Source organism: Tyto alba, unplaced genomic scaffold (genome assembly GCF_018691265.1).
Source record: "Tyto alba isolate M040663 unplaced genomic scaffold, T.alba_DEE_v4.0 Super-Scaffold_20, whole genome shotgun sequence".
NCBI classification, from domain to species: domain Eukaryota; kingdom Metazoa; phylum Chordata; class Aves; order Strigiformes; family Tytonidae; genus Tyto; species Tyto alba.
Genome location: NW_024881283.1, coordinates 6,474,673 through 6,501,636, shown reverse-complemented (window position 1 = coordinate 6,501,636; position 26,964 = coordinate 6,474,673). Strand labels below are relative to the sequence as shown.

General features: G+C 56.4%; 2 protein-coding genes and 1 long non-coding RNA gene across 6 annotated transcripts in view; all 3 read left to right on the top strand.

The window, feature by feature from the left end:
- Nucleotides 1-872: 872 nt before the first annotated feature.
- SESN2 (sestrin 2) lies at nucleotides 873-7,121 on the top strand. 2 transcript variants are annotated; one of them, XM_042793644.1, is made up of 10 exons: nucleotides 873-988; nucleotides 1,519-1,584; nucleotides 2,543-2,740; nucleotides 3,115-3,297; nucleotides 3,684-3,893; nucleotides 4,314-4,464; nucleotides 4,660-4,775; nucleotides 5,030-5,220; nucleotides 5,468-5,612; nucleotides 5,700-7,121. In XM_042793644.1, the coding sequence occupies exons 1-10, from the start codon at nucleotides 887-889 to the stop codon at nucleotides 5,784-5,786; spliced, it is 1,449 nt and encodes a 482-aa protein (XP_042649578.1). In that variant the 5' UTR covers nucleotides 873-886; the 3' UTR covers nucleotides 5,787-7,121. The 2 variants fall into 2 exon arrangements, with proteins under 2 accessions (XP_042649578.1, XP_042649577.1); XM_042793643.1 differs by having other exon boundaries at nucleotides 2,540-2,740.
- A 523-nt stretch (nucleotides 7,122-7,644) lies between these two features.
- On the top strand, nucleotides 7,645-10,213 carry LOC116962913. The gene is made up of 2 exons (XR_004407875.2): nucleotides 7,645-7,790; nucleotides 10,017-10,213. It is a non-coding gene; the product is annotated as an uncharacterized LOC116962913 (long non-coding RNA).
- An 8,517-nt stretch (nucleotides 10,214-18,730) lies between these two features.
- Nucleotides 18,731-26,964, top strand: part of PHACTR4 (phosphatase and actin regulator 4) — a 68,446-nt gene continuing 60,212 nt past the window's right edge. Inside the window, exon 1 of one of the 3 annotated variants that reach the window (XM_042793803.1) lies at nucleotides 18,731-18,794. The gene's annotated coding sequence lies outside the window, so the exon portion shown is untranslated. Of the gene's footprint in view, nucleotides 18,795-19,242; nucleotides 19,279-26,964 lie in introns of those variants that run through there. The other 2 variants (XM_042793804.1, XM_032998137.2) reach the window with 2 other exon arrangements.

Genomic DNA, 26,964 nt, shown 5'->3' with positions numbered 1-26,964 from the left:
TCAGACCCTGCCCGCTCCCTGAGTGGGTAGAACCAGACCCCGGGGCTCGCATCCTGCCTGCACGATTGGTGCTGGGCCCCCATTCAGAAGTCCTGGTGGAGGTGACTGAGGGGACAAGTCCCAGCCACCCCGCTGGCAGAGGGACCCGAGGGGGGGCGGGGGAGGGGGTGTCTGCAGGGGATGGGACCTGAGCACCCCCTCTGCGGGCTGCGGGTGCCACCGCCGGCACCTGTATCCGGAGCGTGGGCCGGAGGAAGCGATGCTGCGGGCGTTTGTCTGCCAAATGCCCTTTCTGCTACTGCTGCCTCGTCTCAATCCGGGTTTCATGCAAGCGCCGTGTCCCCCTTGTATTTGGGGGGGACCGTGCACCAGCCCCCCCCCTTCCCCTTGCCTCCCTCCCAGGGCTGGGAGCACTTGAACCCTTTTCCACCCTCTTTTCTCCCAGCCCCAAACCAGGTTTGGGTTCTCTGTAGGTGTTTTGGAGGAGGATTATTTTAGCTCTCGGGGCTGAGTGCTGCATCCCACCCCCCATCTCCGGTTGGCACCCGTGGGTGCTGCTGTGATGCGGGCAGAGAAATTTCCCCTGCACCACTGCAAACTTGCAAGCTGGTGGGACGCTGCGGTGCAAAAGTGGGACGGGGGAGGATTCGGGCTCTGCTGCACCCCTGCGTTTCAGCTCGGGGGGGGGTGGGGGGGGTGTCCCCATGGGCACTGAGCCACCCTTGCAGCAGGAGAGCTGGGGGGGTCCTGGCCCCGTTGTGCTCTGGGTGGGGGGGTCCCGCTTGTGGTATCCCCATCACTCCCCCCATGTGCACCCTGGTTGGGTGCAGCTGGCCCCCACCCACCAGCAGAGAGGAGGGAAATATCTGCTTGGAGAAAACAGAGCATGGAAACGCTTGCTTTTCCCTGGGGAGCTGGAGCATTGGGGGGGTGGGGGGGGCCAGAAAGGAGCCCAAACCCCGTGCCTGGAGTGCGGAGAGAGCAGCAGGTACCCTCGTGGGTGGCTCGTTTCTGTTTTAACTGTGCTAAGGGATTTAGGGAGGGGGAAAAAGAAACTGGTGGAGGTGTTTATCGGCATTTTGGGCCCTGGGGAGGGGGTAGCGGGAGCCCTGGGTGCCATTTTTATGCTGGTGATTGCTCGTGCTGCTCCCAGGACCTGCCGCCGTCCCACGGGACCCCCCGGGCTCCGGTTTTGGGGTGGAGGTGATAAACCGAGCCCCCCGGGGGTGTCTGCGTGCTCCCGGCCCGCCACGCCGCAGCTCCGGTGTCCTGGCACGGTGCCGGTGTGTCGCCTCCCCGGGGTGCAGAGCAACACCCCGGCCCGATTTCATCAGGTGCTGCCCGGCCTGACGTAAGGGCGCGGGGGCGATGGCCGCGTGTCCCCGTGGCCCATGGGGGGGTGGCTGCCTGAGTCACCCTTTCCGGTGCCACCGCACTCGTCCCGCCGCCGCCGGCGGCTGCTCGGTGGCTCCCGGCTGCCCCGGTACCGGGCTAACGCCGCTGCTCCTTCCTTCCTAGGACGGAGGGGTCAAGGTCCCCCGGCAGCTGGGGAAGGGCCCCAGCGCCTTCATCCCCCTGGGAGAGGTAAGAGCAGTGGGGATGCTCTTGGGTGGGTGCATCCCTCCCTGCTGGGGGGGCTCGTCTGCCCTGGGAGGGGGGGCCACCGGGGGCTGTTAAGGACTGATTCCCATCCCAGCACCCCAGTTTCTAGTGCCGGGGTGGGGTGGGATGGGGAAGGGTCACTCAGCCTGGGGGTATCCCCAGGGCAGTGTGTGTGTTTGGGGGGGGGTGTGTGTGTGTGTGTCTCGTTTTGGAGAACGGGGGGAGCAGTTGTGCTGTTCCACCCTGGTGTTTACCTGCCCCGCGTCCCTGCCCATCCCGTGCCTCAGTTTCCCCACTCATCCAAACATCGCTGTCTTTCCCCTGCGCTGCAAAGGCAGACCACGTCCTGCCCTGTGTCCTGTCGTCCTCCCCCCCCCCCCCAAAAAAAAAAAAAAAAACAAACCTGTGCCCTGAAATCCTCGGGGCTCCCTACGCTGGAGCACCCTCAGCCCTATCTTGGCACCCGGCCTCGGTGTCCCAGATGGTTCCTCCTTCGGCAGAGATAGCGCCTGGTTTCGTCACCGTTGCGGGGGTGGAGAGGCTGGGGGGGGCAAGAGGAGGGAGGGGGAGCTGAGCCCCATCTCCTTCCCGCTCCACACCAGCGCCCAAATAAACAACCCAACCCGCGGGCTGAGCGGGGTCCGGCATGGAGACCCCTTGTCACCCCCTGCCCCCCGGGGCTGCGGGGGGGGGGACGGGCAGCGGGGGCTACCGGCGGTGTCCGTACCGGGCGGCAGGGAGGCGGCGGGGCACCTCGGACGGGGTGAGCACCTGATGCGGTGGGATGGGTGCTCCTGGGTCCTGCTTGCTGCTGATGCTTGGTTTGGGGGTGGTGGGGTCTCCCTCTAAGTTGGGAGGGGGGGGGGGATGTTTTTGGGAAGAGTGAGGAGCTGCGGCACACAGCCCTCCACCCCCCTGCCTCCTCTCCCCATGCCAGCAGATCCCGCAGGAGGGTGCGGAGGGCAGCCTGCGCCGGCTCCTCATCGAGGCCTTCGTCTCGGCGGGCAGGGTGGACAACATCACCATGGTCATGGGGCTGCACCCCCAGTATCTCAGCAGCTTCTGGAAGACCCAGTACCTCCTGCTGCGCATGGACGGGCCCCTGCCCTACCACAAGCGCCACTACATTGCCATCATGGTGAGGACCAGGGTCCCACGGGGTTACGTGTGGTCCCAGCACCTCCGCTGGGTTTTTGTCTGGAGGCAGGAGGGGTTTGGGGATCCCAGAGACGGGTCCCTCCCCCGCTCTGATCTGTGGTCCCAGAGGCTTGGAAGCCCCTTTAGGATTGGTCCTGTGGTGCCCACCCAGGGTACCCCAGCACCCCTCCCTCCAGGGCCCATGGGGACTGGCATCGATGGGGGTGGGGGGTGGAGACCCCTTTCTGGACTCTCATCCCCAGGGAAGACCCTCCAAGAGCAATGAGGGTGGAGGGTGGCTCCCTGCCTTGGCTTCTCCAAGGGCTTGTAGAGGGTTGAGGGGGCCCCTAGCTGACTGCCCGGCTCTCCCCACAGGCAGCAGCCCGGCACCAGTGCTCCTACCTGGTGGGCTTGCACATGGGGGAGTTCCTGCAGGTGGGGGGCAACCCGGCGTGGCTGCAGGGGCTGCACTGTGCCCCCCAAAAACTCAGGAACCTCAACGAGATCAACAAACTGCTGGCGCACCGGCCCTGGCTCATCACCAAGGAGCACATCGAGGTGAGAGCTGATACTGCTGGGGCAAATCCATCCCACACCCCCCCCCCCCCAACACAACACACTCTGATTTTTGGGGCCTTGACCCTGGGGCCTCATCCCTGCTTGCACAAGCCCCCTCGGGTTTAACCCTTTCAGGGTTGAGGGAGTCTCTGGGCTGGAGGGCAGGGTGTGTGCTGCTCCGGATGGGTGAGCAAGGGGTGACTTGTCCCCCGTGGCTGGGGACTGTCCTGCCAACAGCAGCTCGTCTATGGGGGAGGCACATCCCAAACACCCTCCTGTCTCCCTGCCGTTGTCTTACCCCGGCTCTGGGGTGCAGTGGGGCGTACAGCACAGCAAGCCGGGGGGGGTTAGGGGAGGGGATCTCTCCAACCCTGCGCGCTTTGCAGGCTCTGCTGAAGACGGGGGAGAACAGTTGGTCGCTGGCGGAGCTGGTGCAGGCCCTGGTGCTCCTCACCCACTACCACTCGCTCGCCTCCTTCGTCTTCGGCTGCGGCATCAACCCCGAGGAGGACCAGGATGGGGGGCAGAGCTGCCAGCCCCCCTCGCCCCACAGCGACAGCAGCCCTGCCTCTGACGACAGCATGGGGGGCTCCGGGGTAAGCGGGGGGCTTTGCCTTGCAAGGGGAAGGCGTGTGGGGTTGGAAGGGAGGGCATGGTGGGGTGCTGGACTGCTTTATTGGGCTTCCCCCTGGGAATTACCTCCCGAGACTTTTACTGGGGACAGCAGATAGTTTAGGGCTGCGCCGTAGCATCCTCCACGCCGTAGCATCCTCCGCAGGGCTTCCCCCTCCACCTAGTCCCTGGCACGAGGCGTGGGAGCAACTCGGGGGGGCAGGGGGGGAGAGTCTGGGCAGGACAAACCCAGAGGCGAATGTTCTTTAGAGCAGCCCTGGGGCTGCTCCCAAGTGACAGCAGAGCTGAGAACTACTCAGGCTCTGCACTACTCTGGGCTTGCAACCCCCCCTGCAACTTGGCTCAGCCTGGGGCAGGGTTGACTCTGCCCTCTGCTTCACCAGGGCAAAGACGCCATGCGGGAGGTGGAGGTGCTGATGGAGAGGCTGAAGCTGCTGCAGGAAAACCAGCTGGAGGAGGAGGGCGTCACGCAGGAGGAGATGGCAACGCGCTTTGAGCTGGAGAAGACGGAGAGTTTGCTGGTCGCTCCCTCGGGTGAGGAGGTGCAGGGGTGCAGCTGGCTGGGGACGGGGTCCCTGTGGGCCAGGGGGGTCGCGGGGGGAAGGGGGAGGAGGGAAGGGAGGCAGCATCTGCCCAGGGCACATCAGGATCAGGCCCCCAGCTGCAGGGCTGGCGCTGGCCGGGGTCACGCCGTGTCCCTCACAGCCGCTGCGGTGGTGCCTTGTGTAGATATCGCGGATCACTCCCTGCAGTCCAACGTCCTCTGCTTCGTGGAGGACCCCGAGTTCGGCTACAAGGACTTCACGCGGAGGGGCGAGCAGGCGCCCCCCACTTTCCGTGCCCAGGTGGGTGCTCGCGGCCCTGCGCCGGCCGTGGGGTGCTGGGTGGCGGGGTCCTGGGTGTCTTGGTGTGGGGACAGCGGGGCTCTTTCCAGGGTTTTGGCACCGCACAGACAGCGTGAAGGGCCGGGACCGGGCTGGAGCTGTTTGAGCAGTGCAACTGGTTGTAGGGGTCAGCTAAAGGGAGGGACACCCCAGCTTATATCCCTGGCTTTGAAGGGACCCCACGTTTCCCTGCCCCAGCATCCTTTCTCTGGCAGGATTACACCTGGGAGGACCACGGCTACTCGCTGATCAACCGCCTCTACCCTGACGTGGGGCAGCTCCTGGACGAGAAGTTCCAGGTCGTTTACAACCTGACGTACAACACCATCGCCATGCACTGCGGCGTGGACACGTCCATGCTGCGCAGGGCCATCTGGAACTACGTCCACTGTGTCTTTGGCATCCGGTAAGTCCCCACGCCGTGGCTGGAGCCTGTTCTCTGCCCGGGGTAGAGTCCCTGAGCGGATCCAGCCTGGGATCCCTCAACTTGGTCTTGGTGAGACTTGCTATTGCTTAGATTAAGGCAAAGCGATGCTTTTGGGGGGGGGGGGGGGGGGGGGGGGCAGGGCTTGGCTTAAGTCTAGAAAGACCCCGGGGTGTGCGAATGGGCAGGGGGTGTGCCCGGGGATGACGTGCCCTCCTCTCTCCCCCAGCTACGACGACTACGACTACGGGGAGGTGAACCAGCTCCTGGAGCGCAGCTTGAAGATCTACATCAAGACGGTGGCTTGCTACCCGGAGAAGACGACCAAGCGGGTGTACACGCAGTTCTGGAGACACTTCAAGCACTCGGAGAAGGTGCTGCCCCATCCCTTCCCCCCCCGGCAGCGTGTTGGGGGGATGCTGAGCCCCCTCCCATGCCCTGACCCCGCTCTCCCTATGTAGGTGCACATCAACCTGCTCTTGCTGGAGGCTCGGATGCAGGCGGCTCTGCTCTACGCCCTGAGAGCCGTCACCCGCTACATGACCTGACCAGCCTCTGCTCCTTCCTCCTCCTCCTCCCCCAGGTTTGGGGGAAAGGCTGGGGGGAGCTGGTACCCTAAAGACTTTGCTGGAATATTGTCTCCCCTTTTAAGGGGCCTGGAGCTGTGGAAGGAAAAGGGGGGACATCCCTGTCCCTCATCCCAGGAGTGGGGACCCCAAAGAAGCCGTCAGTGCTGGGGACACCCCAGAGTGCTGCCCCGGGCTTGGCAGAGCTGGGGGTGCTCATCTGCTCCCTGCTGTTCTCGGGGAGAGCCTGAATGAAGCCAAACCGGGGTGCCTGTGGGTGCTGCCTTCACCGTGCAGTGCTGGTGCTACACCTCTGCGCCACGTCCCGGCACCGAGACTGCCGCCGCGGAGGACCGTCCTCGTGCCAGAGATCACCAGAGGGTATCGTGGGCTTTGCCCCTGCTCCTTGGGGTCTTGTCCTGCTGGAAGACGTGCAGCTGCTGGTGTGGGGATGCTGCCCCTGCCCAGCTCTTCGGCTTGCACCCAAGGAAAGCACCGCAGGGGTGGTGGGAAGGATCCAGGCAGCCCCCGGTGCCACTCGCCTTCGAGCTGAGTCCCCCCACGTCTGGGTCCGAAGGGCTGGGGGGGAGGAGAAGCTGCAGCCTGTTCCTGCCCTGGCCTGGGTGTTTCTGCTGCCTTTAGTGCCTGCTGTGACACAGGGATGTCCCCTCCTTGGCTGGGGGTGTGCGCAGCCCCTCGCCGCTCCTCCCCAGGGACCCCGGCGTGGCCAGACCCCCAGCCCAGCCCGCAGACGGGGGCTGCAGGAGGGGTTGAGCTTCGCCCCATCCCGCCCACCCAAACCCCCTGCGATTTGGGATGTGAAGTGCCTCTTCACCTGGGTCCCCCGGGCAGGAGCAGCACGAGGGGCAGAGTGCCTGCGGTGTGTTTTTTACGCCTTTTTTTTTTACATTGTTTTTCAGCCACTGCCACATCTCTGCTGCTTCAACCTTCATGGCTGAGGCGGGGAGCTGTGCGGGGGCACGGGGCTGCCCACCGGCCTGCGCTGGGGGTGACGGGGTGGGACGGGGGGTGCCCATGGCTTTGCCAAGATGTGCCAGAGCATTTCCCAGCGGTGCAGGTCGCCGGGGAGGTGTCTGTTCGGGGGAGCCCCCACTCCCAGCTCTGCTGGAGCCTGGGTCCGGGTCCAGCAGCATCGCCTGCCCCTCAGCCACTCTTGGTTTGTCTCTGCTGAACCTCAGCTCGAGTTAAGTTATTTCTATATTTGTTGGGTGTATTTACTCCTGACTGGGCATGGGAATGCCACTGTGACTTTGCTACAGAACTTGTTTGAAAAAATAAAATTTTGGGGGTTTGTTTTGTTTTGGTTTGGTTTTTACTCCTTTTTTTCTTTTTCCAAATGCCTCTGAAGGGCAGTGCCACCAAGAAAGAGGGTGAGATGCAGTTTCCCTTTCCCCTTGCCCAGCCCCAGGGGCTGATCCTGCATAATGCAGTGGGGAGTACAAGGGGGGTTAATGGGGAGCCTGTGCACTCCCCCTTTGCCTGAGGTGGGTGGGCTTGGCTCCAGTGCCCCCTCCTTGCAGCAGCCCCTTCCCAACCTCTCCTGGGGGTAGTGCCCTCCTGGAAAGCCAGGATTTGGAGCACTGACACTCCTCCCAGTGTGGGTGTCCTGTGGGATGTCCTGCTGCTGGGATGGAGCGGAGTGGGCTGCAGTGGAGCTGGGGGGGGGGGGGGGGTGAAGCAGCACCGGGGGGGGGCACACCAGCCCTGTGATGTGGAGCCCAGCACTTATCAGGGTGCAGGCAGCAGCCCCTGGCAGCTGCCGATAAGATCCCTGAGGAGGGCCCGGCCCCTGTCCCTGCAGAGCGAGGTGCATCCCTGTGCCCGAGCAGAGCAAGGAGCCTGATCCTGGCTCTGGGGCTGTCCGGACCCTCCAGCCCTGGGGAGGACCCTCTGTGCTGCCCCTCGGAGCAGGGATGTGGGGCTGGGGGCAGCGAGGCTGGCTGGGGCTCGAGCACCACCGGCACAGTAAGGGTTTGCTGGGGGTTTATAGGGCAGAGCCTCTATTTGCACCCCGCACGGGGAAAAAGTGCTCTTGGGGCAGCTTAAGGGCTCTGGGGAAACTGAGGCAGGAGGGTGGGTCTCTTTTGGCTTTGCTGGTTGTGCCAAAGTCCCTGGGCTGGAGTCCCCATCCGGGTCCCCTTCGCACAGCCGGTGACGGCAGGAGGGTTTAGCAAACGCCTCGCAGAGGAGAGCTGCAAACCGCACGGAAGGGTTAGCTTAATGCATACGAGACACCGGAGAACCCCCGGGGGTGGGGGGGCCCTGCCTGTACCCGCAAGCCCTCAGCCGGGGGTGAGCAGTTTTCCCGCGCTGAGCCACAACCTCCAAATATTTCCCAGTGTGTTTTCCCAGCCCTGGCCGAGGCGGCTGAGCCACCGACGGTGCCTTTGGGCTGCGGAGAAAAATGCAGAGCCCCCCCCCCCACCCCTCTGTCCCCCCCCCACGTGCTGTACTTCCAGGGTGTCACCCCGTAATGCCCAGCCAGCGAGGGGACACCACCGTGAAGAGGTCTATGGGTGCTTGGGGACCCCCAGGGTCCCTCAGGCAGCCCCCAGCCCCTGACAGGATGACAACCCCCTGCCCCAGGGGGTTTATTCCCCAAATGTCTCAGGAATAGCAACCAATGACCTTATTTTTCGAGTCTAGCATAGTTTTAGGGAGGGAGCTTTGAGCTTTTTAATGCTGGTGGCTTTTCTATATGGGGGGGGGGGGGGGTGCGTCTGCCTGTAGGGTCTCAGGGACCTGGCATGGCTGGAGGTCCCAGTGGGATAGCACTGGCGGTTCAGCTGCAGAGGGGAAAAAATTTTGTTTGTGTGTTGTTTTTTCAAAAGAAGTGAGAAAATGTCATCTTTTAGAGACAGCTCAATGACAATCATTAGAAAAGGGTCAAGTCAGAAGCGAGATTCTGTCCGAAAAGGAGTTTTTTTTCCTGCTGCCTTCCGGCTCTCTTTGAGGCATCCAAAATATTTTGTTCAAGTGGAAGAAATCCTCCCAGTAAAGGCACTGTTTCTGATCACAAAGACATGGGGAGGTGCTGAATCTTTGGGGAAAAAACCAAACCAACAAACAAAAAACCACCCCAAAGCCTAACCTTCTTTGCTGAAGTTTCACCCCAGCACGTCTGACAAAATCAGCACCAGCATCCTGTGAGGTCGCCGCGCTGCGTCCCCACCCCGTCTCGCTTTTCCCAGCATTATCAAAGAACTGGGATGAGACTTGAGTCCAGCCGGGTCCAGGGGTACCCAGGGAGCAGCAATTCCACCCCAGCACCCAACCTCCAGCCCTGCAAGCTCAGGCCGGGCTCCTGGTTAAACCCCAGCGCCCGGGTGATGCCTCAGCAATTGCAAACCTGTCAGGGATGGCGACGACGTGAGGGTTTGTCCCAGACAGGGCTCCAAGCAGCCGGCTGGAGCTGGGCACATTGCTCACCTGCAAGGTGGTGGTTTGGCTTGGGGAGCAGAAGGCACGAGCTCAGGTCATCTCCTCCAGTGCTTCAAAATATATATATGCACGCGCATTTTTTAATTTTTATATATGTATAAAAATATCTAATATATATTAAAATTATAAAATAATATAAATAACATAAGCAGCACAATATTATATAAAAATATAATATATAAAAATATTATATATCTATATATATCAAAAATGCCCATGGCACTGCCCACCCCATAGCAAGGCAGGGACAGTATCTTTTTGCGTTACTTTCTATTGTTTCTGCCTGTCCCCTGCTGTGTTTGCAAGAACACGTGCAGTGACCCGGTCTGGGTGGGATGGCTGCTCCCTGCCCCTCGTCCGCCCCATCTTTGCAGCTCCTCTGCCCCTCTCCTCCAGCGAGACCCTATTTTGGCTGCGTGTGGGTGGGTGTTACGGCCTCACGTTAAAGCAGAGAGCCAAGGGTGCTCGTGGAGCCCACGGGCCGCCCAGCACCCAGCAGCTCCCCCCTCCCCAGGGTGCAGCCCGGGAGGGAGCTGGTGCCTGGAGCCAGGGAGCTGCAAAGCAGGAAGGCTCTTGCAAGTGTTCTTTTTAATCCCTTTTTTCCCCCCTGCTACAGTCTTGCAAAGCTTGGCCTCAGCACCAAGTCCTGGGTTGGGCTTCAAATTTTCCTGCCCGGTTGCCTGAGGTTTATTTTAAATCCACAGAGGATTTACCATGGGCACCCAGCGTTTCCTGTGCTTCTCCCAACAGGTGGCTGCCAGCAGCAAGGACACCCAGGAAGGACTGGTCCCTTGCTTTATTTTTCTCCCCATATTTCTGCTACAGCATCAGATAACTCAGGGGTGAGTGGGTGCCATTTAACCTGGGTCATTGTACCAATTTAACTCCCTTCTTTTTTTTCAGGTGGTCACAATTATAAACCAATAAATTCCTCACTCTGTGTTTAACCAAAGCCTGCAATTTGTATGCATATATATGATTTATTGGCAGCTTTCACTGTCTGTCTTGCATGGCAGAAGGAGTGTTAATAATCTCCCTACCTGTAGCTGATAGTTATGATTCCAGTGTCTGCAATTTTTTTGCACTACAATTGCCCTCAATTTAAAAACATATCATGTTAGCGGTGCTTAACATGCAGCAATGCGATGGGAAAATAATAATAATAATCGTGGGCTGTGCTGAATGAGCACTTTAAGAATGACGGAGTCCAAAGTGCTTTGCAAAATGAGTATTCCTGGGGCTGAGCTGCCCTCGCCAGCCCGTGATGTGGGGAGGGTACAGCAGCATCGTGCCGTGCCGAGGGTCGTCCCTCGCCGAGCCCGGTGCCCGGCCGAGCTGTGGAGGGATTTGAGCTGCCGGGGACGTCCCTACCCTGGAAGTTGGCCAGGATGGGGATGAGGAGGAATATCCATGCCCTGAGCGTTGGCAGCTCGTTGCCCTGCGGCTGTGAGCCGACGTCTGGACCCGCTGCAAGGGTTGGAAATGGGTAAATTCAGGCTGGAAAGAAAGCAGCTCTTCAAGGGTGAGGTGGCGGTGGAGGTTCAGCCCAAGTGCGCGGTGGTGGGTGCAGGTCTCTGCCCAGCGCCCATGTCCACCATCCCCAGTGTCTCCCGTGGGATCACACATTTCCCAGCCGTGAGCAGCTGCCTCGGCAAAGCCACAGCCGTGGTCACCCCAGGCCCCACAGCCCCACTGCTCCCAATCCCTCCCTGTCCCTTTCCAGCAGTGGAGCCCCGGCACTCAGGGACCCCAGTGAGGGTTTTGAGGGGTGGTGGGTGGGAGGGAAGAGACCAGCCCCAGGTCGCTGCCTTAGCTCATGGGAACAGAATGTGTCCTGCCCACGGAGCCCAAAATACCCCCTGGCACCCTCTGTGCCCGGCGCCAGCCCCGTTTCCTCGCGTAACCCCCACCGTGCCCACCCCCACCGGCCGTGCCACCGGGTCACCGCTGTGGGACAGACACCGTCATCCGGGTGCACACGTGGCGTTGCAGTTTCAGGATGCCAAGCACCTGCTTTTGCAGCCAAGTTTTATCCAGACGTGCAGCTTTGCACCCTGCCAGCGCCCAGCTCTGCACTGAGATGGGCACTTTTGGGGTTCTGGAGCATCAGGAGCCATCCCACCAGTGGCTGGGAGCCCCAGTCCCTCCACAAGCCCCTCCAAAATCAGCTTGATCCTTGCAGGCACAGAGGGAAAGCTCAGCAGGGTGGGGGGTGGAAAAGCACCCAGCCCTCTGCTCCTTTGCAGCAGGTAATAAGCTGTTTTCTTTGGATTTAAGAGTGACAATTTGGCTGTCGCCGGGAAGCCAGCTTGCTGTCCTCGCTGGGGACAAACTGGGTTTATCCCAGGGGAACTGCAGGCTCTGGGCACCGTGGGCTGTAAATCCCAGCTGGCTGCTGGAAGGTTTTAGTCCTTGAAAAGCAGTAATTCATGATGTGGCCCCGAGCTGCTGTCACCTCCCTCGCCCGGGCTCTGGGGTGCCATCCTGCACCCCCAGCTGGGCGCCCTCCTGGGGACGAAGCACCACGATGGGTGCAAAGATGTGCCCATCACAGAGGGGGACAAATCAGCGACCCAGGCACCGCTGCTGCTCAGCCTTCAGCCCTCCATTGCTTTGCCTGGCATCAGATTTTCAGCCCAGACGAGCCCCGGCTGAGCGGCGGTTCCCAGCCCCGGCGGGGGGAGCCGGAACGGGGGTCGGGGGGGCCGGGAGCAGGGGGAGCCGGGGCTAAGGGGAACCGGGACTGGGGGGGTCGGGGCTGGGGGAACCGGGACTGGGGGGGTCGGGGCTGGGGGAACCGGGACTGGGGGGATCGGGGCTCGCTGTTGCCGCCGCTCCCGCTTGCCTGGGTCGGCAGCGCCGCTCACTGGGAGCCGGCAGCAGCGCTGCGAACGAACCAGCCCCGCTGCGAACCAGCCCCGCTGCAAACCAGCCCTGCTGCATCCCTGCCCTGCATCCCTGCTGCAAACCTGCCCTGCATCCCTGCCCTGCATCCCTGCTGCAAACCAGCCCTGCGTCCCTGCTGCAAACCTGCCCTGCATCCCTGCTGCAAACCTGCCCTGCTGAAAACCAGCCCTGCATCCCTGCTGCAAACCTGCCCTGCATCCCTGCCCTGCATCCCTGCTGCAAACCTGCCCTGCATCCCTGCTGCAAACCTGCCCTGCATCCCTGCTGCAAACCAGCCCTGCATCCCTGCTGCAAACCTGCCCTGCATCCCTGCCCTGCATCCCTGCTGCAAACCTGCCCTGCTGCAAACCAGCCCTGCATCCCTGCTGCAAACCTGCCCTGCATCCCTGCTGCAAACCAGCCCTGCATCCCTGCTGCAAACCTGCCCTGCATCCCTGCTGCAAACCAGCCCTGCATCCCTGCTGCAAACCTGCCCTGCTGCAAACCAGCCCTGCTGCAAACCTGCCCTGCATCCCTGCTGCAAACCAGCCCTGCTGCAAACCTGCCCTGCATTCCTGCTGCAAACCAGCCCTGCTGCAAACCTGCCCTGCATCCCTGCTGCAAACCTGCCCTGCATCCCTGCTGCAAACCAGCCCTGCATCCCTGCTGCAAACCTGCCCTGCTGCAAACCAGCCCTGCTGCAAACCTGCCCTGCATCCCTGCTGCAAACCAGCCCTGCTGCAAACCTGCCCTGCATCCCTGCTGCAAACCTGCCCTGCTGCAAACCTGTCCTGCATCCCTGCTGCAAACCTGCCCTGCATCCCTGCTGCAAACCTGCCCTGCTGCAAACCTGCCCTGCATCCCTGCTGCAAATCAGCCCTGCATCCCTGCTGCAAACCTACCCTGCATGCCTGCTGCAAACCTGCCCTGCTGCAAATCTGCCCTGCATCCCTGCTGCAAACCTGCCCTGCATTCCTGCTGCAAACCTGCCCTGCTGCAAACCTGCCCTGCATCCCTGCTGCAAACCAGTCCTGCTGCAAACCTGCCCTGCTGCAAACCTTCCAGCTGCAAACCAGCCCCATCTCAAACCTTCCACACTTCAAGCCTCCCCACTTCAAACCTGCCCTGCAGCCCTTCTGAAAACCTCCCGGCTAAAAACCTTCCCCACATCCCCATTGCAGACCTGCCCCACTGCAAACCTTCCCTGCTGCAAACCTTCCCCACAGCCCCGCTGCCGGCCCTGCTGTCAACCCACCCATGTCCCTGCCACCAATGCCCCTGCAAACTGTCCCCATGTCCCTGCTGCCAGCCCCACTGCCAACCCTGCCAATGTTGCTGCCAGCTCCGCTGGGAAAGGCCACCCTCATCCCAGTTTCTTGCTGGAAGGGGACAAGGACCCACCCCAGGAAACAGAAAACACAACTTGCATTCTTCCCTCTCCCACGCGGGATTTGGACCATCCTTGTCCCTCCGGGGAGATCTGCCAGTGCTGGCTGCCCACCCTCGGGGCAGTTTGAGCCTCAGACCCCGTCCCCAGCACTCTCCCTGCGCTGCCCATGCTGCAGCCACTGCACAAAGCAGGGAGCAGAGCCAGGATGGTGACAGGGACCCGATCCTGCCCCTGCCAGCGGTGCTACGCACCCGGCAGAGCCCAGGCTCTGCCCGCAGCCTGCCTGGCTGGCCGTGGAGGGACGTGTCCCATCTTCCTCCCTTCCCACTGGGCACAGGGGTTGGGGAGCTCCGCGTGGCCTCCAAGGGCTGAAAGCTGAATGCATGGAATGATGCTCTCATCTAAAAACGCCTGGGAGGAGAGGGAGGGCTGGAAAGCAAAGGTGCTGGGCTCTGGCTTCTCTGTTCCCTGCAGGGGCCAGTTGCCTTCGAGCAAGCTCTGCAGCACACAGCGTGTTACAGGAGCAAAGCCTTTTCCTCTCATTATTTTCCTGACACCTTGCAGAGGTCCCGTGAAGCGCCGCGGGGTTTGGGGAGGAGGGTTTGACAGCCAGAGCCGGGGTTTTTAGCAGTTCCTGGGGGCTGGAGGTGGGCTGTCACAGCAGTCTGTGCCTTGCCAGATCCAGGATACAGCCCTTCAGCTCGGATTTTGCTCCTACAAAGATGCTGCTTGGCATCCAGGAGGTGTTGTGGGGGGTTGTGCCGCATTCCCCTGACCCCCTCACAGGATAATGTCTCTGCTGTTTAATCACCCACCGGATGGGCTCCGGGCACGGGCACGACTCATAAAATATGGATGGTTTTGAGCTGTTAATGCCAGCCAGCCTCTGACATGAGTGAGGAAGGGGGGGGGACGAGTCAGTGGCTCCAAGCAGAGCACCCCAGGGTGGGCTCATCGCCCCCCCCGCCTCCCGCCCTCCGCCCTGGGCACCTTTCCAGCGGTGGGTGGCTTCACTCACAAGTCACACAGGGACAGAGACACAAAGGTTTTCCCTGTGTGACACCCATTTGGCATCGTTGCCATCCACGTGTGCATGGGACGCTGCTCATGCCAGTGCTGGGAAGGGTGCATCGCCCAGCAACGGCTTCTCTGGCTAATAAAAATCCTTATTGCTGGCTGAGACATTAGAGGAAGCTGCTTGTAAGAGCTGGCTTTGCCTTGCTAGCTCCCCAAAATAATTTCTCCGGGGTTTAGAGGCGCTGGAGCAGGAGCTGTCAGAGGAAGGACAGGCACAGGGGAACTGGTGGATGTCCCTGGCCGTTCCTGCTGGGACAGAGGACGAGCTGGTGAGCATCTCACCTCGGTCCTGGCTGGGCTGGAATCAGCAGGACTCCACCATGAGCTGCTTTGTCTTCGCACGTGTTTAATAAGGGTGTTTCATGGCTTGATCCTTACTCCCAGGACCATCCCAGTCAAGGCTGCCCTTGGGTTTTGCTCCCCTGGGGTGACCAGGGTGGTTGTGAGCACCCTCACCCCGTGTCACGAAGCCGGGCTGGCACAGACACACAACAACCATTTCCAGCCACTCTGGTGGCTTCTTTCTCTGTGGCTGAAATGGGAACCCCAACCATGACTGAAGGATGAGTCACATTTCCCAGAGCCAGCTGCAGAAGAAGGGAATTAAATACATATATTCCCGCTGAAGAAGGGAAAAGCAAGCTCTGTGTCGCTTAGAGTGTTTCCAGAGGGGCTTAGCCAAAGCCATGGCACCGAAAGTCTGGGGTTTGTCTTGGAGGAAGGTGATGTGTGTGTCATGGAGGGGTGGGGGGGGGCTGGGGCGGTGTGGTGACACACCCCCCCCCCCCCGCCCCGGGTGCTGCAGCAATGGGGAGAAGCTGCTGAGCTGTGCCGAGAGCTGCGGGAGGGATTGTGGTCATGGCTCCCACCACCACCTGCTTTCTCCCAGTATCCTGGCGCTGCGGGATGCCGGCACACCCCCCGCCCAGCTCCGCTGGCTCTGCCGGCAGCACCGCGATGCTCTTTGACTCACTCAGCGGGGAGAGCTCACCCCAATCAGGGGGCAGGAGGGTGCAGCCCCGATGTCTCCTTGTCCGCATCCCGCAGCTGCTGGGAGCACTGGTAAGACTTGAAAAGTCACTCGGAGAGTAAAGGCTGTGGTTTCCCAGCTCGGGAGACAGCCCTGCTGCAGCTTCCCCTGCACAAATCCCTCCCAGAGCCTTGAACATCCCAGGATTTATTTGCCAGAGAGCTGGAGGCCACCAATTAATGAGCCTGGGATGGAAATGTGGCACAGAGGAGCCCGGAGGTGGGGGAGAGGGGGTCTGGGGAAGGTGGGGGGATGTCATAGGAGACCAGGAATCCCTCCAAAAATCCTGCCCTGTAAGACCCCCGCTCCCACCCTGGCCGGGCTCCTCAGCGTGCTCGAGGGGGCAGGGAGCTGCCTCCTGCCCGCAGCCCTGCCAGCGCCGTGTCACCTGTGGGTGCTGTCGTGCCGGCAGCCTCCCAGGACTGCCGGGGGTTTGAGGGGGACGTGGGGGGGGGATGTCTCTCACCGGGGTGCTAACGGCTAAATCCACCTCCCTGGTGACCCAGGGAACATCATCTCAGGCTTCTGCAGGCAAACACCATCCCTCCCACCGGGGAGCGGGAAGGCGAATTTGGTGCGGGCAGAGATGGTGCGAGGATGGGAGATTTCAGGCAGTTTTGCAATGATTTAGGGTTTGCATCGTGGTGCTGGGAGGTGGGGACGGTGGCTGGGTGCTGCCGCAGACCCATGGGGCGAGGGGTGCCCACCCCGGGAGGGATCTTAATGCCAGCGGGAACAAACGGGCTTTGATGTGCCCCTGCTTCAAGCTCAGAAAACACAGCAGCAAATAAAAACAACCTGTGTTTTATTATTTGAAGGTGATGGTTTTGATTTACGGGGATCTGTCACATGAGCTTAGCCTCTGGATGGACATCGGGATCCATTAACGAGGGGAAACTGAGTGAGATCAGCCCCAGTGGGGCTCCCCGGAGAGGATTTAGGGCTGGGGGTTGGCCTGGGAGGGCTCGGGGATGCAGGGGGGGTGCTGGTGTGGGGGGATGCTGCGCTGGGGGGGGGAACGGCACAGCCAGACAAACGACACGGCCAGACAAACAACCGCCTGCCGGGAATCGGATGGTGGCAAATGAGCTCATGGCCGGGTTCCCCCAGCCCCGGGGTCCTGCTCACACCGCAGCACAGCCGAGTGTTGGAAAATTGGTGTTAAGCTGTTGGCGAGGGACAAGGGTTTGGGGTTTTGCTTTTTTTTTTTTTTTTTTTTTTTGGTATAACAAGTGTTTGTTTCTGTAATTTGATGTATTACAGTGATTGAAAGCTTTAATATAAAAATTAATCTGAGGAAAGTGGGGGTTTGTTGATGTTTGATCTTTCATTGGAGAGAATGGAAATGAAAATAAAATACATATATATATGTTCTTCTGTTTTGCTCAAGGACGTTAAATACTCCCTCCCTCCAGCAGGTCAGATCTGAAGCCCTGTGCATGCCCCACGAGCATTTTAATCTTGATTTTCTGTCCCTGGGCCAGCTGGTGGCCCCATAAAACCCCTCATCCTGTGATTTAGGGGAATTTCCCAGCGGGAAAAGGAAGGGGCAGTGGAGTTCGATGCCTCGTGGATGCTCTGCCCCCTCCTCCCTGCACCCCAGCTGTGCCCTGAGAGCCCATTTGGGGACGAGGATGCGTCACCCTGTTTCCCCAGGGGCTCCTCCCATACAAGCTAATTTGGACAATTAGAGAGTAAAATCTTCACCCCAGTAATTAGAGAGCCTCATGTGGAGGTTGGTGACAGTGTCAACAGTGTCACGTCCCTTTGGTTATAGCCCTGCCGGGGTCGGGGTGCGGGGAGGGGGCCTGCCCAAACGCCCAGCCTAGGTGGGAGATGCCATTTGTAGGGTTTTCTCTTGCCTGTCATCCCCAGCTCACCCCACACCTCACCCCCCACTCTCCCCACTGCCCCCGCCAATAACCCACCCCACAGCACCCCATTGACACACTGGCCCCAGATTCCCCCAGCCCCGAATCCCTCCATGCGTGGCCCTAATTGATGACAAGTCCCCACCCAGCAGTACCCCAAATCCCACCTCATCCCCAATCCCCACCCCACAGCACTCAGCTACCTGATTGACCCCAAATCATCGTGCCACCCCAAATCCCTCCAACTGCAGTGCTGCAGTAACTGGCCCAACACCCCCACCTTGCAACACCTCAACGCCCTAGGTGACCCCAAATCCCCACCCCACAGCACCCCAGCTCCCTACTTGAAACCAAATTGCCGCTGGACCCCTCACTGCTTCACAGCACCCCTGTACCCTGCTGACCCCAAATCTCCCTATTCTGAATCCTCACCCTGCAGCACCCCAGCACCGCCTTGGCCCCCAGATCCCCCAAGTCCCACAGCACCTGGTTACTGACCCTTAATCCCCCTAAACCCAAATCCTCCTTGTCCCCAAATGTCCACCCAGGGCACCCCATCATCCCCTGACCCCAAAGCCTCACCCCACACCCCCCAGCACCCCATCATCCCAGCACCCCAAACCTCCATGGCCCCCTTCATCCCTCACCCCCAAAGCCTCACCCCCACCCCAAATCTCCATGACCCCGTCACCCTGCGACCCCAAACCCTCACCTCAACCCCCCCCAGCACCCTAGCACCCCTCACCCCAAATTCCCACGGCCCTTCTCACCCCCAAACCCTCACCCCAACCCCCCCAGCACCCCCCACCCCAAATCCCCATGACCCCTGTCACCCTGCAACCCCAAAGCCTCACCTTGACACCTCCAGCACCCCATCACCCCCCACCCCAAATTCCCACAGCCCTTCTCACCCCCAAACCCTCACCCCAATCCCCCCCATCACCCCCCACCCCAAATCCCCATGACCCCTGTCACCCCACGACCCCAAAGCCTCACCCCAACCCCCTCCAGCACCCCATCACCCCTCCCCCCAAATTCCCACGGCCCCTCTCACCCCCAACCCCCTCCACCCCCCCCCCCTTCCCACGGCCTCGTTCCGCGACGAGGGGGCGTGTCCTACCACCGGGGGGGCGTGGCCAGACGGGAGGGAGGCGTGGCCTCCCGACGGGCGGACTACAACTCCCGGCATGCCGGGCGCGCCCCTTCCCCCCCCGAGGCTTCCGGCGGGGGCCGGCCCGGGAGCGGCGGAGGGAGCGGGCGGCCGCGGGCTGCAGGTGAGGGCGGGCGGCCCGGGAGAGCCCGGCCGCGGGGTGCCCGGCCCGGGAGAGCCCGGCCCCGGGGTGCCCGGCCCCGGGGTGCCCGGCCGCGGGGTGCCCGGCCCCGGGGTGCCCGGCCCCGGGGTGCCCGGCCCCGGCCCTGCCCTTCTCTCCGCCGGCCGCGCTCCGGGCTGGGGGGCGGTGTGTCAGGGGGGGCCTGTGAGGGGGATGGCGGGGGGGCCGGGCCTCCCGGGCTGCTCGGCGGGGAAACGGGGCCGGGCGCCGGCTCGCCGGTCACACTGGCCCTAAAAACCCGCTTTAAACACCCAAAGCAGCGGCGGCGCGCCGGCCGGAGCCTCGGGCTGCGGGCACCGCTGTCCTCTGAAGCGCTTGGGCTGTGACTAAAAGTAAAACCTGGTTTTTCATCTTTGTTGCCGGTCCTGTTGCTTTCCGAGGGAGCGCTTTCACCTTTCTGTAGTTTCTCCCCGAGGCAGCCCCTTTGGTATTTCTTTGTTTGATTTGTTATCTTAATGTTGACTGAAATTTGAAACGTCCCCCCCGCTGTGCTTTCTCGTTTAATTGTTCTTTCTTTCTGTTTGCGCGCAGATGAATTATTTACCTCTTTGCTTTGGGTTGTGTTTGTCCAGGTGAAGGTGGGTGAGGGCTTCGTGCTCTTCTCTGGGGCTGAAGGTGCTGGAAAGAAAAGTGAGTGATATGAGAAGGTGCTTAATCGACGCAGAAATCAATTAAAAAGCTCCTCAAACGTTACGAGGTTTAAATGTGGCTTCCACAAGCCTGGAAAGAGAAGTGGGAGTGCTTGTGATTGCTCCTCTAATGTGTAAAGAAACCTTGAATTGTATAACAGGGAGTTTTAAACTTGAAGTTTGCCTTTGAAAAATATGAACATCAGTGAGTCCTGGGCAGAATCGCAAAGGAAGGGGAATGATGAAGTTTTCTGTGGTCTGTTCTTGGTGGGTAAAGGATTGGTTCAGCTGAATTAGCTTGATGTGCTAGTGTTGTAGGAGTTGCATGGGAGTGTAATTAAATTCGTCTGCCTGCTATGATTTCAGTATAGATGCCTGTTGCTCTTCAAACCGTTTAAATTAATCCAGATTACCTTTCAGAGTAGACAAGACCTAGAATTGTAACTTCACATAGTTTAAATTCTTTTCAAATGAGAGTGCAAAAAAGGGGGAAATACAGCCAAAATGAGGCCACTGAGGGAACCTGGTTGGCACATGGCTGAAGTTAATACCTTAGGTGGTGGTAACAAACCCCAGTTCCCACTCAGAGTAGGTTTAAACTTGTTCTTCCCAACAGTGCTGGAAATGACTGTGCTGGTCTGTCCTAAATTACTGTGGTTTCAAGTGTGTCAGCTTGTACTTCACAGGGCTGGCTTTGTTACTGGATAATAACTCAAAGGGTGTTTTTGTAAGGAACGTTTCCTTTCTGGACTAGTAAGAAATGGCTGGATGAGCTGTATCTGAGGCACAGAGCATCCTCAAGCCCTGGAAGATGGTGTGGGGGGGGAGCGTCCTGTTGGGAGTACGGGGCAGCATGGAGAGGCTGCCACAAACAAGGGGAATGTGATTGCATCCTTGTTTTCATGCTGCTGGATCAGTAATCTGTGATTATACAGCCTTCTACTTCATTCAAGCACTGGTTAATTTGATTTCCAGTTTAATTTGATGACAGTTTTGAGAGCCAAATCGCTTGTATTTAAACAAATGGCTCTATTTTGATCAAATTTCATTGTGTTTGGCATGTGTTGGGGCATTATATGTATTAAAAATCGCTGACACTGCGGTTCCTGCAGGTCTATTAGTCGGTGATGAATATTCAGTTACGAGCTGTACAAAACCTGTGTCTGGTGGGGGAGGCTTAAAGCAAAACCCACGCAATGGTGGAAGCTGCACTGATACTAGTTTTCTGTCACTGGTCTAAGTGATGCTGTGCCCAAAGCAAACTGCAAATATCCTTGGGGTCATCTGGGTCACCTCAAAACATGTTAATTTTTCAGACAAAACCAGAACTTTGGGCTACAGGGAGTGTACAAGGAAGCTGATATGGCTGTTGGGGGCAAAGATGTCACCTTGTTCCCGCTTCCATTAAAGGTGGGAGTGGAGCGTGTGTACTGAAGAGATGCCCTGTGTCATGTGGAATTGGTTCCCTAATTTTGTTTAGTTGGGACTTCTCTGCATACAAATGCCAAGTGGTTTTTTTTTTGTGAGTGTGAGAATGCTTTTTTTTTTTTTTTTTTTTGCTGGTGGGTTTGGAGACTGTGGAAAACTAATGGATGCGCGACTGCAGCAGTGTTAGGCCTCGGCTTTGTGTCGAGGGGAAAAAAGCCCTTTCAGAGATCTATTTTTATCATTTAATTAGTAGCTCTTGCTGACTTGTCAATGCTGCGGTGATAACTATTTCCAGTTTTTCTCTGCGCAGTGGGGTCACGCATTAGTCAGGCGGTGAGCGCAGCAGCCAGCCGCTGTACCCTTGGCTGACTCTGGCTGGGGGTTTTTAACTCCTTCCAAACTGTGCCCCCAAATCCAAGGGCAGATTCCAGGTGAGGAGTCGGCATGCAGAATTTTTTGAATCTTCAGCTGAGAGTCTCAAAGTGTTTTCCAAATGGTACCCTTATTTTTTCTCTGCCCCGGAGGACTTTCTGTATCTCATAAGGAACTGAGGTGTGGAGGTTGGTGTGATTTGCTGATGGCTGAGTGACAGGCTTGGGATCATAGGTAATAAAACTGCAGATTTCATGGTTCTGGCTCTTATCTGCTGGTTTCGAATGACTGGGGTAAAATCTTTTGGGTTGGATGGTGACCATGCAAAACCTTTAGCAATGACTAATAGTGCGCTGGTACTTATGCTCCTTGCAAACGGGGAATTGCCGTTTTCTTCCTTTCTAAATGACGAAGCCCTTTATCTATAGATACTGTTCTCGTGTTGCTCATTCTATTGCTTGTGGTGTCGACTTGGTTTTGATTATCAGCTGTGCTGAGATACGGGGGTGAGAGGCAGCTTTTGGCCTCAGCTACAGCCTGGTTGTCACACTGTTTGAATTTCTTTGTTTACTGATGACTGTATGCTCTTTCCACGTTGCACTGGGGAAGAGATGGGGGAGGGAGGACTAATTATCTCCAGAGAATGGCTTTTAGTGCTGTTTGTCAAAGGAACAAGCTTCATCTCATAACTGAAAGAATTGTGTGAAATAATATGAAGCACCGGTGGCAAAGATAGGAAAATTGAGAGCAGTCCAAATTATTTCTCTTTGCTGAATCCTGGAAATAGATATTTCCCCCCTTGTTCCCCCACCCCAAGCCGTTGGCTAGCTGCCGCAATCAGAGGAGGGGGGAACAGGTAAACAGATTGTTAACTTTATTCTTTTGTGCTTGTGCGTTTGGCATGCTGACTACAAAACACAGTTAAGAATTGCTTACCTACCAGCTGCACAGCTAAGTTCAGAAGTCATGATGGGCGATGCATTATCACGAACTAATTAACCATGCCTGCTGAATGTCATGGGGCAAAATAAGGTGCATACTGATGAGGTCAGTTTGTGCAAGTCTGGCACTTCTCTAGCTCCTGCGCTAAGCTCCTAGTCTCCAGCAGCTGCATGACTTTTGAAACAGATTTGGTATAGATCGTTGGACTTCAGTAAAGTCTAATGACACTTAAACTAGAGGTTTTGAACCTTTTCACTTTGTCGGCTCCAGAAAGCTTCTGCTACGAGTATGAACCCCTTTGCAGACAAGTCAGGTACTGACAGCCAGGTCTTCCTTTAGTTAACTAATCCACAAGAGTGAACCCCTTAGAGATGTGTTGCCATGGATATAATTGTCTAAAATCAACCAACATTAATCCCCACCATTGATTTTAAACTGGAGGCAGCCCCCTTTGGGCTTCCTTCATTGCTTTACACTTGTCTGCAGGAGAGGTGAATCTGTGCTTATTCCCCCCAAAAGACAGTTAGCTTTTAAGGGTGCAAGCAAGAAGAATTTGGCCCGAGTCCTACTGGGAAGCCTTGGTGTGTAAACTTGGACCAAAGTCTGAGAGACACTGTCTTGTTTGGTGTCTGCACAGTGTTTAGCATCAGGGTGTGCTCAGGGCTCTTGCTGTTCTAAACACCATGGTGCAGAGGGTGTCTTAGGAAAGAAAGAGCTTCTTGCAGGATGTGGCCTTCGGGTAGGTTAGGGTCACAAGCCATGTCTCAGTGGGGTTGCAGCGACTCTGCTCATGGAGGTGAAATTTCCAGAGGTCTTTATACACGGGGGGAAAAGCCGGAGGTCGTCGCCTTCAGAGAATTTGAGCTTTGAACAAAGCATGTAACCATCAAAGCCAATTTTAAGAGAACTTTGGCATTTGCTGGACTCACATGCCTTTGAAGGTTGTGTTCACTTGTCTAATTCTCCTACTTAAAGTCAAAGCAGTAGTGTTTATGTCACCGACTAAATTTGCTGGTATAGGTCTGTGGTAATCGACTGTTCTAGCAGTGCCTGCTGGAAGTGTGATTTCTGTCAATATTATTTCTGCCTTGGCAAGAGCTCCCCTGCAGATGCATAGAAGTGCTGGTGGTGGTATGTTATTGATTACTGTCATCTCCAGAGCTGTCTAGAAGTTTTTGCAGGTTTGGGGTACTGCCAGGATCGGCAGGAAGCAGGTTTGCAGGTACAGCCAGCCTTCATATCCTAGTGCAGAAGAGATGTCAGCAGACTTACACAGGGATAGAAGCAGGATCGAGAGTGTTTGGACTGGTTTTTGGTGGCAGAACAGGCTGCTTCAGGTTCTGTGGGAATGCATTTTTTTAAAGCTGCTCTGCTGCAATGTTGACAATGGAAATCTGGATGGACCCACAGAATTTCAGTTACTGATGTATGGAGTGACCTTGTGTTGCCTATGTTATCTTTGTCAGCTGGGACGTAGGAGGAGGAGGATAATTATTACTGAAATAAGTGATAGGCTGTCTGATTTGTGCTAGCAAGGTTGGTCTTTTAGTGTTGGTGGTATTTAGACTGTCTGTTGCAAACCAGGTGTAATTTACTGCTAGGTGGGAAATAGGAGAAGTGGGAAAAGGGCTGTTAAGTCCATTTGGGTTTGTTCCCCTGTAAAGGGTGTTTGTGTGATGCCAAAAGAGAGAACAAATAATTAGAAGCAAAGTTTCTTTCACTTCTTACATTTTTTGATTAGTAGCAGGTGAGAAGTGGCATGTTCCCTGTAGGGTCACTGAAGCTTCATTTACCTTGTGCTGCGAGTTAAATTAGTGCTTATATCCTGTTCCTAACTTGATCTGTATCCTGTTCCTCCTGGCTGTGGATCAGGGCCAAAGGTGAACAAGGTCATAGAATTTTTGATCTTGTACTTTTAAATCAATTTTTAACATAGTCCCACAATTATCAACAGAAAAAACTGAGATTGCAGGCATGTTTAAACACGATTTCTCTTGGCTCAGCTGTGCCTTTTGAGAGTAATATCAGCCTTTGGGTGGAATTGTCAAGTGAGTGCTGTCAGCCTCTCTTGGCTTGTGCTATTTTACAGCAGTTTTGAAATTAGCTATGGCTTTAGGCCATCTGGCTTTTCTTTTACCTGTTCAGAACAAAGTGAAGACAGTTAATAGAGGGCCAGCACTGTCAGAGCAGGGAAACTTGAGGAAAATTCATACCTGCCAGCTCAATCTGACACCTAACATTACAAGAAGTGTTTTTTGCTGTTGTTAGTGTTTGGTTTCAGTTGTCTTATAAATACTAGATTTTTTTCCTGAATATGAAGATAAATAGGTTTTGCAGGGAGGGAAGTTCCTGGGCTGGAAAACTTTGCTCATGCACAAGCTGCTCAGTTGCTGTTGCTGATACCTGAGTTCAGGCTGGCTCCTTCTGAACCTGACCCAGCGAGGCTGTTGTCTGGGAGCATTAAGAGAGTATCCAGCTTCTCTGGGGGGTGTTGGTGGACTTAGACAGAATGCATCTAGTGGAAAGAAATTGGGGCATTTTCAAGATTAATTTATTAAGCAGGCTTTCTGAGATGTCTGGAACACGTTGCAGTGCGTACAGTCCGGTCACCAGCTTTGGGTGTGCAGAAACGTGTGTGAACACATCAGGCTTGGAAAGTAGAATGAGTGCCACGAGGCTGCTGGATCTCCCGACTCAATTTGACACCAGTGAGTACGTTAATCAGTACTATTTCTCATCTGCTTTTAGCTTCAAAACGAAGCCTTCAATCTGTATTCTAATGACTGGGTTCTGCCTACCTATCAACTAGGCTGTGCACAGGGAAATTAAGGATGCTTGGCTGGACAGAAGGCCTCATTTAGCTCCCAGCTGTGGTGCTGCTGTGCTGTTTGATGTCAGGCAAGTCACTTTTTCCTGTACCTGTTCCATCCTCCTGTCTATCCTCCCTAAGATTACTTGTGCTTAGTGAGGGCGTAGTCACACTCGTGTTCATAGCTAGAGGGATGTATTAATGCATCTCAGCCTTAAGGGCCATAATTAGCAGCCAGGTTATACTGGTCTGGGTCCTATCATACTACGTGTTGTACAGTGTGTAGATGGGGCCTTTAGTAAACAGAGTATGAATAACAGGAAGAAGCATTTGTCTGAGTAGCAGGTATGTGTTGGGTACGTCCAGCAATGCAGATGGGTATTGCTGCTGTGCTCTGGTTGAATCAGCAGTGTTCAAGTAGTTGCTTCTTAATTTGCACCATGTTCTGCATTTTGTGAACATGTAATTTGAAGTTTTAGCTCTGCATTTGTTTTATTTCAATGTTTTTCCAGGTTTCACACTGGGCTTTTCTGCCTATGGATCTTGTTTTCTCTGTGAAGTTCCTTTGCAGGGAAGGATTTTTCAGAGCTTTAGGAGAGTAATAGAAACAAGTTTGCCTTGATTCTTTAGTAAATTACTGCTGGTCTTGGAAAGTGGTGTTTATAAAGCTGCTGTGCTACATTTCAGGGTGAAAAGGGAGGTGGGGGGAGAAACTAGCAGAAATCTGTTTCTCCTTTAGTATGAAATTGTATAGGTGATGCTCTTGCATGGAAAGAGCAGCAGTACTAGCAGCAACATGGGATATATTAACATTTCTGACTGGTAAATTTATGGATAATCTCTTCTTTTGCAGGATTTATTCTGATTTGAGAGCATTAGTCTCTGGGAAAATTAAACCTCTTTTAAATCCACTTTGTTCAGACTCTAGACTGGGGAACTGCTGGTAAGCCCTGCCATCTTCCACCAGCTTTTCTGCGGGCTTGGTTGGAAATGCTGTGCAGGGAGACACAGCTGGTCCAGCGGCATCTGGGGTTTGGTTTTAGGTGCTTTATCCAGTTGTGTCAGAATGGATTTGGAAACTGTTTGCTCTGTTCCTGTAATGAGTGCGTGCAGCTTTGAGCACTGCTGAAAAAAAAGCAAGCCCCTGAACCAAACAACCCCAAAGGTATGAAGGATTAAATGTTCATGGGAACTGTGAAGTGTCTCAAAGCTGCTCGTCTGCACGATGCTGCAGCTTTGGGATGCTGGGGGGGCTGGTGTTGGTGACTGTGTCAGCCTGCCTGCTAGTGCTGGGCACTTCCATGATAGCTGAGGTGTACCTTCATTTTGGGTGGCTGATTCATGGCCCTGTATATTTAATCATAGTTTCTATAGCAGTTAAATCTTTAACGAGAGGGTGGAGTTCACTTTCAGTTCACTGCAGGTTTTTTGTGAATATTATGGCCGATTCGTTAATGCGTTCTGCTGATCAGAGTCATTTTTATAGGGGACTAATGTTGAAGGATATTCTGCGTTTGTGGTGCATGTAATGAGTACTGAAACAACTCCAGCTTTTTAAATAATTGACGTGAGTGTTTCTTTAGGTTTGCTTGTACCATGCTGTGAGGCTGCATTGCTAACTAAATGCAAAGAGTAGGATTCCTTATGTTGGTTGGAGACGTTTAGTTTACTACCTCTGATTATCAGTTAAGATAGTAGAACTACCTGATCATATACTGGCAGTTCTCCTGTGCTGTCTACAAATTGTTCCCTCAGGGTTTGACATTATCTGTTGACTGGTAAGTTATTGGGACTACCTTTACAACTACACTTTAGTCCTGTCTTACTGAAAGCTCAAATTCTTAGGTATTTCCAAGGTGACTTTGCTGCAGAAAGCTATTTGAGCCTTCATTCTTGATGCCAGTAGCAAGGGTTTTGATTTGCATAATCAAGA

Excerpts from the sequence above, each read along its gene's own strand:
- SESN2 (XM_042793643.1), top strand. The coding sequence starts at position 887 with ATGGAAACGCTTGCTTTTCCCTGGGGAGCTGGAGCATTGGGGGGGTGG. Across the intron at positions 3,894-4,313 it reads ACAGCATGGGGGGCTCCGGG|GGCAAAGACGCCATGCGGGA; the intron begins GTAAGCGGGGGG and ends CTGCTTCACCAG. Across the intron at positions 4,465-4,659 it reads TTTGCTGGTCGCTCCCTCGG|ATATCGCGGATCACTCCCTG; the intron begins GTGAGGAGGTGC and ends TGCCTTGTGTAG.